The 16,300-nt window shown below is 47.7% G+C and overlaps 1 protein-coding gene and 1 pseudogene across 2 annotated transcripts in view; one reads left to right on the top strand and one right to left on the bottom strand.

Annotated features, from left to right (window-relative positions):
* OSGIN1 (oxidative stress induced growth inhibitor 1) overlaps positions 1-16,300 on the bottom strand; it is a 40,097-nt gene that overhangs the window by 9,773 nt on the left and 14,024 nt on the right. For both annotated transcript variants that reach the window (XM_063945737.1, XM_063945738.1), the window contains exons 2-4: positions 11,391-11,477; positions 9,755-9,891; positions 6,664-6,855 (exon numbers count right to left, since the gene is read on the bottom strand). In XM_063945737.1, the coding sequence (XP_063801807.1) occupies positions 6,664-6,855; positions 9,755-9,891; positions 11,391-11,454 (393 nt within the window). In that variant the 5' untranslated portion in view covers positions 11,455-11,477. The remainder of the gene's footprint in view (positions 1-6,663; positions 6,856-9,754; positions 9,892-11,390; positions 11,478-16,300) is intronic.
* LOC134970473 (5S ribosomal RNA) lies at positions 4,822-4,940 on the top strand (annotated as a pseudogene).

Here is a 16,300-nt window from a genome sequence, read left to right as displayed (position 1 = left end):
CCGTTTAACTCCTGCTGAGCGCCGAAGACGTCTCTCCGAGTTTCTCTGTCTCTATTGTGCAGCTCCGTCTCACACCATTAATGCCTGTCCCAAACGTCCGGGAAACTCCAAATCCTAGCTCGCCAAGGAGAGGGCCGGCTAGGAGTAATGATCTCCTCTCCATCTCCTCAAGATTGTAATCTCCCAGTCTCGCTTCAAGTTGCTCAACGTTATCGGAACGTCATTGCCCTCCTTGATTCCGGAGCAGCTGGGAACTTTATTACCGAAGCCTATGTTAAACGGTGGTCCCTACCCACCGAGAGACTTCCTTCGTCCATTTCTTTAACTGCCGTGGATGGCAGCAAAATTTTTGATGCAGTTATTTCTTTAAGGACTCTACCAGTTCGTCTGAGAGTGGGAGTTCTTCATTCCGAACTTATTTCTTTTTTAGTGATTCCAAGAGCCACACATCCTGTGGTCCTGGGCCTTCCATGGCTCCGTCTTCACAATCCTACAATTGATTGGACGACTACGCAAATCCTGGCATGGGGTTCCTCCTGTGCTGAGACATGTTTGTTTAAAGTATTGCCTGTCTGTTCTTCCTCCCCCAGGTCGTCTGATGTTCCACCTCCTCCATATCAAGATTTCACGGATGTGTTCAGTAAAGCTTCTGCTGATATCCTTCCTCCTCATAGAGAATGGGACTGTCCGATTGATCTCGTTCCAGGGAAGGTTCCACCTCGAGGCCGAACTTATCCGTTGTCTCTGCCTGAGACGCATTCTATGGAGGAATATATTAAAGAGAACCTAGCAAAGGGGTTCATTCGACCTTCTTCTTCTCCAGCCGGCGCAGGCTTCTTTTTTGTAAAAAAGAAAGATGGTGGTCTGCGGCCGTGCATCGACTACAGAGGTTTGAACGACATTACCATCAAGAACCGTTATCCTTTACCCCTGATTACTGAGCTCTTTGACAGAGTTAGCGGAGCTACCATCTTTACAAAGCTGGACTTGCGAGGTGCATACAATCTCATCCGGATCCGTGAGGGTGACGAGTGGAAGACCGCCTTTAACACCCGTGACGGACATTATGAGTACCTCGTCATGCCCTTCGGATTGAGCAATGCTCCAGCTGTCTTCCAGCATTTTGTCAATGAGATCTTCAGAGACATTCTATACCGTCATGTCGTGGTCTATCTAGACGATATCCTCATTTTTGCCAACGATTTAGAGGAACATCGTTTTTGGGTTAAAGAGGTTCTGTCCCGTCTCCGTGTCAATCATCTCTATTGCAAATTAGAAAAATGCGTCTTTGAAGTCAAGTCCATTCCGTTTCTAGGGTACATTGTGTCCGGTTCCGGACTAGAGATGGATCCTGAGAAACTACAAGCAATCCAAAATTGGCCGGTACCCTTAACCCTCAAAGGGGTCCAGAGGTTCTTAGGGTTCGCCAACTATTACCGAAAGTTTATACGAGACTTTTCCACCATTGTGGCGCCTATTACTGCTTTCACTAAGAAGGGTGCTAACCCGTCCAAGTGGTCTGAAGAAGCCATGCAAGCATTTCATCTTTTAAAACAAAGGTTCATCTCTGCGCCTGTTCTGAAACAGCCTGACATCGACTCTCCTTTCATCTTAGAGGTGGATGCCTCCTCCGTTGGAGTAGGAGCGGTGTTATCTCAGAGGGCTAAAGATGGCCATTTACACCCTTGCAGTTTCTTCTCCCGGAAGTTCTCCCCAGCTGAGCGCAACTATGCCATTGGCGACCAGGAGTTGCTAGCCATCAAGCTCGCTCTAGAAGAGTGGAGGTATCTGTTGGAGGGAGCTTCTCATTCAATCACCATACTTACAGACCACAAGAACCTTTTATACCTGAAGGGCGCACAATGTCTCAACCCTCGTCAGGCCAGATGGGCACTTTTCTTTTCCAGGTTCGACTTTAAACTCCAGTTCTGTCCGGGCTCTCAGAATCGCAAGGCCGATGCCCTTTCCCGCTCATGGGAGCAAGAGAATGAGTCAGAGTCTTCAGACAAGCATCCTATTATAAATCCGTTGGCATTCTCCACGGTAGGGATGGACTCTACGCCCCCATCAGGGAAAAGTTTTGTGAAGCCGATGCTAAGGAAGAAGCTCATGCATTGGGCCCATGCTTCCCGTTTTGCCGGACATACAGGTATCCAAAAAACCCTGGAGTTTATCTCTAGGTCCTATTGGTGGCCAACTCTGAAAAAGGACGTCTTGGAGTTTATTGCATCTTGCCCAAAGTGTGCCCAACATAAAGTATCCCGCCAGTCGCCTGCGGGGCAACTGGTTCCACTATCCGTTCCCCGTCGACCATGGACCCACTTGTCGATGGATTTCATTACAGACTTACCCATGTGCAACAAGTTCAATACCATCTGGGTGGTAGTTGACCGGTTCACCAAGATGGCACACTTCATTCCTCTCACCGGTCTTCCGTCAGCTTCCAAGTTGGCTCAAGTATTCATACAAGAGATCTTCCGACTCCACGGTCTTCCTGAAGAAATTATCTCAGATCGAGGAGTTCAATTCACAGCCAAATTCTGGCGAAGTTTATGTCAAGTCCTCCAAGTCAAGCTAAAGTTTTCCACGGCTTACCATCCTCAGACCAATGGTCAAACCGAGAGGGTGAATCAGGACTTGGAGGCCTTCCTCCGCATCTATGTGTCCTCCTCTCAAGATGACTGGGTTCAATTACTTCCCTGGGCCGAGTTCTGTCATAACAACCAGTATCATTCTTCATCTGCTTCAACACCATTCTTCACTAACTTTGGATTCCACCCTAAAGTCCCTGAGTTCCAACCGCTTCCAGCAACTTCTGTTCCCGCAGTGGATATCACCTTGCATCAGTTTGCCAATATCTGGAAGAGCGTACGATCAGCTCTGCTCAAGGCATCGTTCAGGTACAAGAAGTTTGCGGATAAGAAGCGTCGAGCAGTTCCTGCTCTCAAGGTGGGTGATCGGGTATGGTTATCCACGAAGAATTTGAGGTTAAGAGTTCCCAGTATGAAGTTTGCACCTCGCTATATCGGTCCTTTCAAGATTGAACAAGTCATCAATCCTGTTGCTTACAGACTCCAGTTGCCTCCCTTCTTAAAAATACCCAGGACATTCCATGTTTCCCTGTTGAAACCGCTGATCTTGAATCGGTTTCATTCCTCACTTCCTCCAACTCCGAAAGTCCAAACTCAACGAGGCGTTGAGTATGAAGTGGCCAAGATCCTGGACTCACGTCACCGTTACGGTCAACTACAATATCTTATTGACTGGAAGGGTTATGGTCCTGAGGAACGTTCATGGACCAATGCTTCTGATGTCCATGCTCCTGCCTTGGTCCGGAGATTCCATTCCAAGTTTCCTCAAAAGCCAAAGAAGTGTCCTGGGGCCACTCCTAAAGGGGGGGGTGCTGTCACGATCCGGGTATCTGGACGCCATTTCTTACCCATCAGATGCCTCCTAAGGCTGGCTCAGCGCTCCAGGACCGGATCCCATCTGTTATCCTGATGTGTACATTCCTGTATCCTCTCCTGTCACTCTGGGACGCTGTCACAGTAAACGCCATATTACACCTGGCATGGCGTCTCCCGCGGCCTCCGCCGCCGTCCCTGAACTTCTGCATGCAGAGTGTCTGAGTGGCGATTACGTCAGCCGCGGCCTCCGCTGTGTCCGCGTGGTTGGATGTGCATCTGTCAGCCTGGCGCCTCCTGTCTCCGGTGGCCGGCGCCGCCATTACTGTTTTCATTACCACATGGATTACAAACCAAACTTCCCTCCAAGTGTCTGCATGGGCGCAGCCATCTTGGATTCTGTCAGCTGATCATTTCCACCAATCTGTTCTCAGTATTGATAATCTGCATAATTGCCTAGCCAATCCCTTCCTTGCTGCAGGTATAAATACACTGTGCCTGAGCAAGGAAGGCGTCAGTGCTTTGGTTGTCAAACCTAGTTCCTGTTTGTCTCTCTCCTGTGATTGTCTTCCAGGTTCCAGCTCCTGTCTCAAGACTTCCACCATAGAGACCCGCACCAGCATTCCACCTGCGGTGTAGCCTGACTCTCCAATCCATTGTGGATTCATCTGTCTCCAGCTACAACATTACCTGCTTCCAGCTCAGCTTCCAGCAGAGTACAGCTTCCCTTAAAGGGCCGGTGTCCTTTCTACACTTTACCACTCTCCACCGGTATTATTATTTCTCCGCTCTCAAGTTCTACATTTCAGTTCATATTTCATCGCTCCCAAGTTCATTTATTATTTAACTGGTTCCAGCCAGTATCCACTCCGTGCTAACAACAGTCTGGTTCCAGACAGTATCCACAGCAGCTGTTTTATCTTCAGCAACCCAGCTTTTCCTGGAACACCAGCTGGCACAATCCTGGGTTATCTCCATTGCTACAGTCGGGCCTGGTAAGGACTTTCCATCTAGAAGATCATAAGAACTCTCACACTACCAGTGCCCTGTGGCTCCTGCCATCCTGTAGTACCCAGGAACTGTATTTATTCTTTGCTGACTTTTACGTTTTCTTTTACTGCTGCTGTGTTGCGGAGTTGTCATAATAAACATCATTGACTTTTATCCAAGTTGTCGTGGTCACGCCTTCGGGCAGTTATTACTCATGTTACTTACATGTCCAGGGGTCTGATACAACCTCCCAGGTTCCGGTACATCTCAGCCCCTACAACTGAGGCTGCCTCCCGTCAGCTCAGGCCCTCAGTTGTGACACTGCGATACTTAACCTTTTTACCTTTAAGCCTACAATCCATATAAGTATATGCATTTCTAGATTCTGGTGCACTCTCATTAGTGTCGTATGGACCAGGTTCCACTACTCTACTATCATACCACACCTAATATGCCCGATCTCATCTGATCTTGGAAGCCAAACGGTGTTGGGCTCGGTCAGTACTTGGAAGGGTGACCTCCAAGGAATAACTAGTGTTGTAGAGATCCATCAACCACTAGGACGGTGATACCTCTGTAACACTAACAGCAGAAGCACCATTTTTGTCTTCCTTCTATAATCACCTGAGTTATCAACACTTTCCTGTACCTATCCTATATGGTACCACTACAAATTGAGTTAAGGCTCTCCCGGATGCTGATTAGCCCACAGTGGCCCAATCAATACAGTTTTTAATCTGTACTGGTCAGGGTGGGAGTTTGTAGTGTTTATTGGGGGTAATTCCAAGTTGATCGCAGCAGGAAATTTTTTAGCAGTTGGGCAAAACCATGTGCACTGCAGGGGGGGGCAGATATAACATGTGCAGAGAGAGTTAGATTTGGGTGTGGTGTGTTCAATCTGCAATCTAATTTGCAGTGTAAAATAAAGCAGCCAGTATTTACCCTGTACAGAAACAAAATAACCCACCCAAATCTAACTCTCTCTACACATGTTATATCTGCCTCCCCTGCAGTGCACATGGGCCCTCATTCCGAGTTGTTCGCTCGCAAGCTGCTTTTAGCAGCTTTGCACACGCTAAGCCGCCGCCTACTGGGAGTGAATCTTAGCATAGTAAAATTGCGAACGAAAGATTAGCAGAATTGCGAATAGACACTTCTTAGCAGTTTCTGAGTAGCTCCACACTTACTCGGCAACTGCGATCAGTTCAATCAGTTTCGTTCCTGGTTTGATGTCACAAACACTCCCAGCGTTCGCCCAGACACTCCTCCGTTTCTCCAGCCACTCCCGCGTTTTTCCCAGAAACGGCAGCGTTTTTTCACACACACCCATAAAACGGCCAGTTTCCGCCCAGAAACACCCACTTCCTGTCAATCACATTACGATCACCAGAACGAAGAAAAAAACCTCGTAATGCCGTGAGTAAAATTCCTAACTGCATAGCAAATTTACTTGGCGCAGTCGCAGTGCGAACATTGCGCATGCGCAATTAGCGGAAAATTGCTGCGATGCGAAGAAAATTACCGAGCGAACAACTCGGAATAACCACCATGGTTTTGCCCAATTGCTAACAAAATTCCTGCTGCGATCAACTTGGAATTACCCCCATTGTGTCTACATACCCCAACCCACCCGATATTAATGGTGACCAGAACATATCCTTATTTCTTGCATGCTAATTCATTGTGCATGTTTGTTGAGTAAGACACTCTTTGTGAGATCACCTGAGTGTGAATTCAATTAATTTACTTAGTTTTTGAAGCAATCAAGACATTGCTACTATCTGATTTCTGTGAGTCATAAAAATTCTATTACGACTATGATATTAAAAGTTATATTTTATTGCCAAACACACTTTACACGGTATCTACCAAATTCATAAGCGTGCGCCCACACAAAGAGTCTTCTTTTCTCTCTGTACGTTGTACGCATATTTACTTCTGACTCTGGGCGCATCACCAAACGGACCTATTAATGGACACATGTTGGCTCGCAAGGGGCTCATTTGCGCTCGTCCCACTGTCGGAAAGCCGGCGGTCGGGATCACAGCGTGAACTAATGACGTGGTAACTTGTTATATGAGGTTCCGTGATTTTATCCAGGTTTGTGGTGGGTGTTTGTACAGAACTCTTTGCTTTGAATTCATGTTGGGCTCTACAATAACTATCTACCGTTTCATAACTACCTACCGTTTCAGATCTATGAAACTGCATCCCACATGTTCTGTTATAGGGTGAGCCAATAATAAATTGGTCTCTGATAGATACTTACATTCCATGCTCCCCCTATTGGCCCTCTCCCCAGCACCAGATGGGGAATGGCTCGCTCTGGTCTCAGAGACCAGCTCAACACAGAATCCACATCTCCGACAAAGTCAGTGTCTGGTCTGAGCAGGGTATCAAACAAGAGAGCAGCTGGGCTGTGGGAACGACCCTCCAAACCCTCGGACAGGTACTCCAGATCCTATATAAAAAAAAAAAAAAAAAAAAAAAAAAAAAGGTACACACAATCATGAAACACTCATCAAAGATACCTGGCATATGGTAATGGTGGTGCTCAGCTAGGGATCTACTGGCTCCACCCCTGATGCTTTCTCAACACTGCCCATGGATTGACCCTTTCCACTGTGCTACACATCCGCACCTGTAGGGTCTATAAACATGGAAGCCTAGTAGGTATAAGACTTGTTCCCACAGGTGTATTTTGTGCTTATGCGGCCAGTTGCATTTTGCTGCATTGCAACAGAATTCTGGTCAGAAACTATATATGCCCAGATTTATCAAGCCTTGGAGAGTGATAAATGACACGGTGATAAAGTACCAACCAATCAGCTCCTAACTGTCATGTTATACCCCTTTCAGGATGCCAGCTTTTAACACGGGTTATTGCACATGAGGGCGCATAACCCATGTTGCTTTGCGGTCGGAAAGGACCCAGTTGGAATAATCCGGGTCGAGCGACACAGTATTCCAACTTGGGTAGCGGGCATGGTTGAACATGTGCAGGGTTGGACTGGCCCACAGGGGAAACCTCCGGTGGGCCCTAATGACTGGGGCCCACCCCGTCCTCTAGGCATCAGGTTCCAGACTGTGCTGTTATAAATCTAGTACATTATCATGCCTGCACTACAGTATTTACTGTACATATTTATCAAGGGGCCCAACCCATGCAAAATGGTTACGCAAACCAATGTGGCGGCTGGGCCCAAGCCCTGTAGAGATTGGCCACACCCCTAAACATGGGCCCCTACCACTGCATTTGCCCGGTGGGCCCTACATGCACCAGTCCGACACAACATATGTTTACCCCGGTTTGCTGTGCTGTGTGAACAGGAATCCAGGTCGATGCGTCTCGTTTACTCTGTGTGGACAGGCGGCGCTTGGAGATCATGTGATTTATAAGCACCGCCCCCAATGATGTCACCAACCTGGAAATATGGCGGGTTTGGGGACAGCGGCGACGAGGGGCCTGAGGCGGGTCGCACGCGGGAAGCACCCGTGTCAGGCTCCCAGGTGTGACCCGCCTCAGGCGGTCTGAAAGGGGTATCACAGGATATGTTTGAAAAATGACAGTTAGGAGCTGATTGGTTGGTACTTTATCACCATGCAATTTATCACTCTCCAAGCATGGATAAATCTGGGCCATTGTTTGTTTCCCAAGAGTTTATGGGGGAGATTCATTCCGAAATGGCACATCACGACCAACAACATCACTAGTTTTAACCCGTGCGCCATGCAGGTGCGCAGGAAAAGCAGTGAAGTTGCACCTAATTGAATCAGTTCCTACAAGTGAAAATTATTTAGCACAAGCAAGGTACCGTAACGTGATCATTTCAGGTCTGTATTTTGTTTCTCTTTAAACACATTACAGCTCTAACCAGTGTTCGGATGGCAGCAGAACTGGATAGAACACGTGATTCACCTTCAAACAGAATACAGACAGCTAAGAAACCATTATTCACACAGGTAAGCTCCCCAGGCGATAGCCCAGTGTCAATAAAGGAATTGTCTAATTAAGTTGGGATTCTTTTCTACTGAAAGAATGTGGTGTTATGTCATTTGTAATTGTGCAGAGTCAAAGGGGACGTCTACTGAAGCTTATTCACATTTCATCTTCCGAAAGCTTATGTATTTCCTGCACAATGAGGTCACTGCAACCGCTCAACCGGTTCTCTTTTAGAGGTTGCAGTCATTATTTTCAGTCCTCTGCTGCATAAATAGAGGTCATTTAACTGGCATGGGGCTTATGAAGATGAAAAGTGACCATTGCACAAAGCAGAGACAGTTTCCAGATAGTCAATGTACAATACAAAATGCATTGTGACCATACAGAACCCAGTCCCTGGTGCCTCATTGTGCAATACAGATGCAAGTCACTGATGGAACACTTTACAATACAGAGCACGGTGAGTACAGCCATGGCAGCCAGATGGAATTGTGTGGAGAACAGGACACTGAATACTATCAGTCATTGCTTCATAAGATTCACAGGGGAGATTAGTTTTGGAGGATGTGCTGCTTTCCTGCTATGGTGGCCAATCCCGGGATTGAGAAAATGGCCCAGGATTGGCCACCCTACTTGCTGCGCACCCTCTACTACGGTAGCCAAACTTTGCTTTGAAATACTAGCAACATTACCGGTCATGAAGGGCAATTTCAGAGAGTCGCCATTGCATTGAATCACTCCCATAATGCTCCGCTTCCTCTCCTGTACTGGGTTTTGCGTTCAGTGAGAGGAAACAGTTACCATCAGCCAATAGTCTATACCAGTGATGGCTAACCTTGACGCTACAGCTGTTGTTGAACTACACATCCCAGTATGCCCTGCTACAGTTTTGCTATTTGGCCTTGCTAAAACTGATGCAGGACATGCTGGGATGTGTAGTTCAACAACAGCTGGCGTGTCAAGGTTAGCCATCACTGGTCTATACTAACCCACTCTCCCGAAAGTTGCAGGAGACTGCCAATTTTTCCAGGTAGTCCTTCCCAGTGAGGTGGGTAGGATGGGGAGATAATATATGGAATCTCGAGTCCGTACGGCGGATGCATTACTAAAATGACGCAAACAACATCATTTTAGCCCCACCCCCACCCCACGGACAAGGGTAGGACCTATAAAAGTGGATAGCCAGCCCTGCCCCAAAGCTGTCAGTAGCATCTCGTCTCTGGGCTTCTCCAGGACAGGAGATAACTTACGTCGGCAAGTATGCAATAAGCTGATAAGCAATCTGACCTTAAACTAACTTCCCAGCAGCATCAATGATACACTTGTTGTACATTATATTTCAGATGTAGCAGTAAGTCTGTTATTGGCTGCAGAATATGACCGTATAATTCTGTATGAGGCGCAGGCAGCTGCTTACCTGCTGTGTGATCGGAACCTCAGGGAACTCATCCAGCTTCCTTTGCAATAAGGGGTTTGGATGTACAGATCCTTCTTTCACGTATGGAGTATAACCGGACAACAGATAAGATAGGCAGATCCCTGATGGCCCATTACCTGCAAGAGGAAACCCATTAACAAATCACTCTTGAGTTCCTATGCCAAAGAACTGTATGCTCTGCACAGGAAGAAATGAATGACCTCCAAACCCTGAAATGTCTGTCTCCAGATATAAACTGTGAACGTAAAATATATTGTTCTGTATTGACCTGACTTTTAGAATGTAAAGATTTACCATACACTCCAGAAGCACCCTACACATAGGGCCTAATTCAGACCTGATCGGTGCTGTGCCTTTTCACCGACGGCTGTCTCAGCCCTGCGATCGCCTCTGCCCGATTGACAGGCAGAGGCGTTCGTTTGGCGGGAGGGGGCGGGCTAGCGGTGTCTGGCCGCCGTTTTAGGGGTGCGGTCCAGGCAACACAGGCATGCCCGAATCGCGCGGTGGGCGGGCGGCGGCTGCGTGATGTCACACGCAGCCGCTGCGACCCTCACAGCGACGAGTAGCGCCCTGCCAGCGTGCAGGAGCTGTGCTGGCGGTGAGCTACTCTTTTAGTACAAAAGCATCACCGCTGTGCAATGCTTTTGTACTTATGCGGCGGGGTAGGGCCTGACATGCGGGGTGGACTAGTCCTGTGCTGGGCGTCCCCCCCGCATGTCAGGGAAGCTGATTGTAGATGTGCTAAATTTAGCACATCTACGATCAGGTCTGAATTAGGCCCATAGTTAGGAGACTGTCCCAGTGGGCTAAGAGCTTGGACTACAGTCTGTTGAGCTGCTGTGATATCACGGACTGTTTCTAGTATATGAATTCACCAACTAATCTAAAACTAGTGGTTCCCAAACTATGTATCAGCATTTTTTTTTACAGCACCCCTAAACCAAAAGCTTCTTCTTGAGAAATTCTGCAATCGCAATTAAATGAATAATAAATTAAATCAATTAAGTAAATTGTGCTTAAGTGGTGGTGGACACATCAGTTATGATTGGTAGCCACCGCCTCTGGTTTGGCCATAAAAAAAATATTTAGTCCTGGACTGACCATGCAGGTGCATAGCACCATTGATCGAAACACTTCTTTGCTTTTATTATTTGCGATACAAAAAGTCTTGCAACACTTCTTTTGATCCAGCGCTACAGTATACCTAGTGCCTTGACCAGGCTTGCTGCAGAGCTTGTACCTACAGTACTCCGCGGGAATATGCTGGAGCTTAATAGGTGTTTATTCTCTGCCAAGAAGATACTGTTGAATACAGCATAATAAACGGTTGCTCTGCTAGAAAGAGCCAGACGGTCTGCTTCTTGACTGGCAGTGACATAACCAGGCATGGGCACGGTCGGCTTACGTAATGCCATACAAGTTGTAGCTTGCTTGTGTGTGTTTATAAAGCAGAGATCAGGCCAAGATGTAAAGCACGGGTGAACTGGATCACGGATTAATCTCTGACAGATTTGCTGCAGCAAATCCCAATGTTCACATGTACTTATATATAGAACAGCATTGTGAAGGATTGCGTGTAGCGAGCATCTAGCCTTCTTGTTTTATGACGACTTACCTATTATAACCACAGGAATGGGCGATATCTCGCTAGTAGTATATTCCTCTAACCGCACAGACATCTCGGCCTCTTAGCAGAACGTTTCTGCAAAATGAAAAAATGTTTCCGTTATTTATGTATAATATGCAGTTATCAGCGGCAACATCACAATAGGGAAGAAGCGATAAAATCCAGAAAAGGATAAATGCTTAGTAAAGATGGTTTCTCTTGCACCACTGTATGGGGCTGATTCTGAGTTTGGCGCACTGGCGATGGAGCAATTCATTTTTTCCTACGCCTGCGTCCAAAGCACATGCATCCAGAGTCTGCATGCATACAGTTGCCACTGAGGTGCACGGGAGAGACGTAGGGCCTAATTCAGATCTGATAGCAGCAGCAAATTTGTTTGCGAATGGACAAAGGGGGTCATTTCGAGTTGATCGCTCGCTAGCAACTTTTTGCAGCGCTGCGATCAAGTTAAATCTCGGCAAAACTGCGCATGCCATATGCACCGCAATGCGCAGGCGCGTTGTACGGGTACAAAGAGGATCGGTGCTGGGCGATAGACTTAACGAAGAATCCATTCGCACAGCCGATCGCAAGGAGACTGACAGGAAGAGGGCGTTTGTGGGTGTCAACTGACCGTTTTCGTGGAGCGTTTGGAAAAACGCAGGCGTGTCCAAGCGTTTGCAGGGCGGGTATCTGACGTCAATTCCGGGACCGGACAGGCTGAAGGGATCGCAGCGGCTGAGTAAGTCCAGAGCAACTCAGAAACTGCAAAAAACTTTTTTGTGCAGTCGGCTGCAAAAGCGTTCGCACACTTGCAAAGCAAAAACACACTCCCCCATAGGCGGCGACTATCTGATCGCAGCACAGCAAAAAGTTGCTAGCGAGCGATCAACTCGGAATGACCCCCAAAACCATGTGCAGTGCAGGTGGGGCAGATATAAAATGTGCAGAGAGAGTTAGATTTGGGTGGGTTATATTGTTTCTGTGCAGGGTAAATACTGACTGCTTTATTTTTTACACTGCAATTTAGATTTCAGTTTGAACACACCCCACCCAAATCTGACTCTCTCTGCACATGTTACATCTGCCCCACCTGCAGTGCACATGCTTTTGCCCATTAGCTAACAAATTTGCTGCTGCAATCAGGTCTGAATTAGGTCCATGGTCTCAGAAAGGTTTAGAAAAGTATTGGGCTGTCCTGGTGGGGGCAGGGAGGGGGCTAGGCGGCCGCACAGGGATGGTCCGTCTTATGGACGTGTTATGGTGAGTGTCTCGGGCGCGTCGTCGATAGTGGTTGCGTAAGAGGCGCAGAATCGCTCACATATTCAGACGCACCAAGTGGTATTTGGGTGTCTATGGACCCTGGAAGTGGGCGTCTCAGTCCTTACACATTAGGACAAACACCAGTGTAGAGATTTGTAGCAGAATTAGCTTAAAGTTGCAGACGCGACTGCGGCAAAAGACACCGACAGGGACGTCAGACTCAGAATCCTGCCATAAGTGTGGGTTCTTGGACATCCATATATAAATGTATTTAGCAAAAACAAAATCCATGTGCCATTAATATGAATCCAGGAGATTTTAATTTGCTTTTTCTTTAATAATGTTGGCTTTTTATAAGGAATGAAAGAGCTCTACTTATACTTAGACGCAGACATTCATTCTGTATGTTTTACGCGCACATTAAATGCTGAGATACACATTCCTTTTGTGGAAATGTACAGCATGCTAGAAGCAAAGGTCTAAAAGTATGAGGTTTCATACAGTATGCTGTACACTAACTACTAGCATCCATTCCCGCACACTAACTACTAGCATCCATTGCAGCACACTAACTACTAGCATCCATTCCCGCACACTAACTACTAGCATCCATTGCAGCACACTAACTACTAGCATCCATTCCCGCACACTAACTACTAGCATCCATTGCAGCACACTAACTACTAGCATCCATTCCCGCACACTAACTACTAGCATCCATTCCCGTACACTAACTACTAGCATCCATTCCCGTACACTAACTACTAGCATCCATTCCCGCACACTAACTACTAGCATCCATTCCCGCACACTATAACTACTAGCATCCATTCCCGCACACTAACTACTAGCATCCATTCCCGCACACTAACTACTAGCATCCATTGCAGCACACTAACTACTAGCATCCATTCCCGCACACTAACTACTAGCATCCATTCCCGTACACTAACTACTAGCATCCATTCCCGTACACTAACTACTAGCATCCATTCCCGCACACTAACTACTAGCATCCATTCCCGCACACTATAACTACTAGCATCCATTCCCGCACACTAACTACTAGCATCCATTCCCGCACACTAACTACTAGCATCCATTGCAGCACACTAACTACTAGCATCCATTCCCGCACACTAACTACTAGCATCTATTCCCGTACACTAACTACTAGCATCCATTCCCGCACACTAACTACTAGCATCCATTCCCGCACACTAACTACTAGCATCCATTCCCGTACACTAACTACTAGCATCCATTCCCGTACACTAACTACTAGCATCCATTCCCGTACACTAACTACTAGCATCCACTCCCGCACACTAACTACTAGCATCCATTCCCGCACACTAACTACTAGCATCCACTCCCGCACACTAACTACTAGCATCCATTCCCGTACACTAACTACTAGCATCCACTCCCGCACACTAACTACTAGCATCCACTCCCGCACACTAACTACTAGCATCCATTCCCGTACGCTAACTACTAGCATCCATTCCCGTACGCTAACTACTAGCATCCATTCCCGCACGCTAACTACTAGCATCCACTCCCGCACGCTAACTACTAGCATCCACTCCCGCACACTAACTACTAGCATCCACTCCCGCACACTAACTACTAGCATCCACTCCCGCACACTAACTACTAGCATCCACTCCCGCACATTAACTACTAGCATCCATTCCCGCACACTAACTACTAGCATCCATTCCCGTACACTAACTACTAGCATCCATTCCCGTACGCTAACTACTAGCATCCATTCCCGCACACTAACTACTAGCATCCATTCCCGCACACTAACTACTAGCATCCATTCCCGTACACTAACTACTAGCATCCATTCCCGCACACTAACACACTAACATCCATTCCCGTACACTGCCTACTAGCATCCATTCCCGTACACTGCCTACTAGCATCCATTCCCGTACACTGCCTACTAGCATCCATTCCTGTACACTGCCTACTAGCATCCATTCCTGTACTCAGCCTACTAGCATCCATTCCTGTACACTAACTACTAGCATCCATTCCTGTGCACTAAAACTACTAGCATCCATTCCTGTACACAAAAACTACTAGCATCCATTTCCGACAGTCATGTGTTTATATGCCCTTATAGTGGTGTGAGGGTGGCTGCAGGGCAGCTGTTAGTGGCGCGAGGGTGGCTGCAGGGCAGCTGTTAGTGGCGCGAGGGTGGCTGCAGGGCAGCTGTTAGTGGCGCGAGGGTGGCTGCAGGGCAGCTGTTAGTGGCGCGAGGGTGGCTGCAGGGCAGCTGTTAGTGGCGCGAGGGTGGCTGCAGGGCAGCTGTTAGTGGGGCGAGGGTGGCTGCAGGGCAGCTGTTAGTGGCGCGAGGGTGGCTGCAGGGCAGCTGTTAGTGGCGCGAGGGTGGCTGCAGGGCAGCTGTTAGTGGCGCGAGGGTGGCTGCAGGGCAGCTGTTAGTGGCGCGAGGGTGGCTGCAGGGCAGCTGTTAGTGGCGCGAGGGTGGCTGCAGGGCAGCTGTTAGTGGCGCGAGGGTGGCTGCAGGGCAGCTGTTAGTGGCGCGAGGGTGGCTGCAGGGCAGCTGTTAGTGGCGCGAGGGTGACTGCAGGGCAGCTGTTGATGCAAGGCTTTTGTTGCAAAACAGAAGAAGTAAGTATACAAAGCTGGTAGAGAAACGTTGCATGTTGTCAGATGATATTTTTGGAATGGAATCTGTGACTCTGATGGGTGGGTTATAATCTGTATCTATATACACTGCAGGCAGGAATTCACAAATGACATTCTAGAAGAAGCAACCGTTCCAGCGCCTACAGATGTTCCCTGAATAGACTGTATAATGAACCAAGGGCTGGGTTTGTAGCTGGCAATGAGTGAGAGGATTTGGTGCCTGAGGTTTGGGTGCAATGTGATCTCTCATCACTGTCAGTACTCCAGTATGTTCAGTCTCTGCCAGATCACCTCAAATGTGTCTAATTGAGAAATGTATCAAAAATTAATAACGTTAAGTAAATTGTGCACATGTCATCCTTTCTGTGGTGTGGAGGGGAGAGAGGGGGGGGAGGGGGGGGGGCTAGTGCTTCTGTTTGTCACATATGTTATGATGGCCAGCCACTAGGACTAGATCTCTCTGCACATGTTACATCTGACCCACCTGCAGTGCTCATGGTTTTGTCCATTAGAGAACAATTTTGCTGCTGCGATCAGGTCTGAATTAGGCCCTATGTTCCCCCCCAAAAAAAGATGGCGGTCCTACACCAGTCATGTAGATCCATGCTGATGCTTTGTATTATTACTGTGTGCACCTGAAGTGCAGTCATGCAGCACAAGTGATTCCTGGGATGTGTGGCTGCGCTGAACGCTGGTAACCTTTATTTATTTCTGCTCATCAGCTGTACATTTAGGCAGGGCCATCTTTTCGTATGGGCTCAATGGGCTCTTGCCCAAGGGCCCCAGAGATATAAGGGTCCCAGGCTGATAGCTGAGGGTCTCCTCTTTCCAGGGGTACCAGATTTTTTAAAATCGGCCCTGGGGAACAGGAGATATCCGACTTCAAAGCAGTGGTCCCCATCCAAGCCTGTTAATTGCTCTTCCCCACCAGATATCTCGGGCCATGTCTAATTTAGAGTTGTTCTGAGGGTATACTCCAAATGCTGGTA

Source organism: Pseudophryne corroboree, chromosome 11 (genome assembly GCF_028390025.1).
Source record: "Pseudophryne corroboree isolate aPseCor3 chromosome 11, aPseCor3.hap2, whole genome shotgun sequence".
NCBI classification, from domain to species: domain Eukaryota; kingdom Metazoa; phylum Chordata; class Amphibia; order Anura; family Myobatrachidae; genus Pseudophryne; species Pseudophryne corroboree.
The sequence above is the reverse complement of the archived record's forward strand: the minus strand, read 5'-3'. Positions and strand labels throughout refer to the sequence as shown.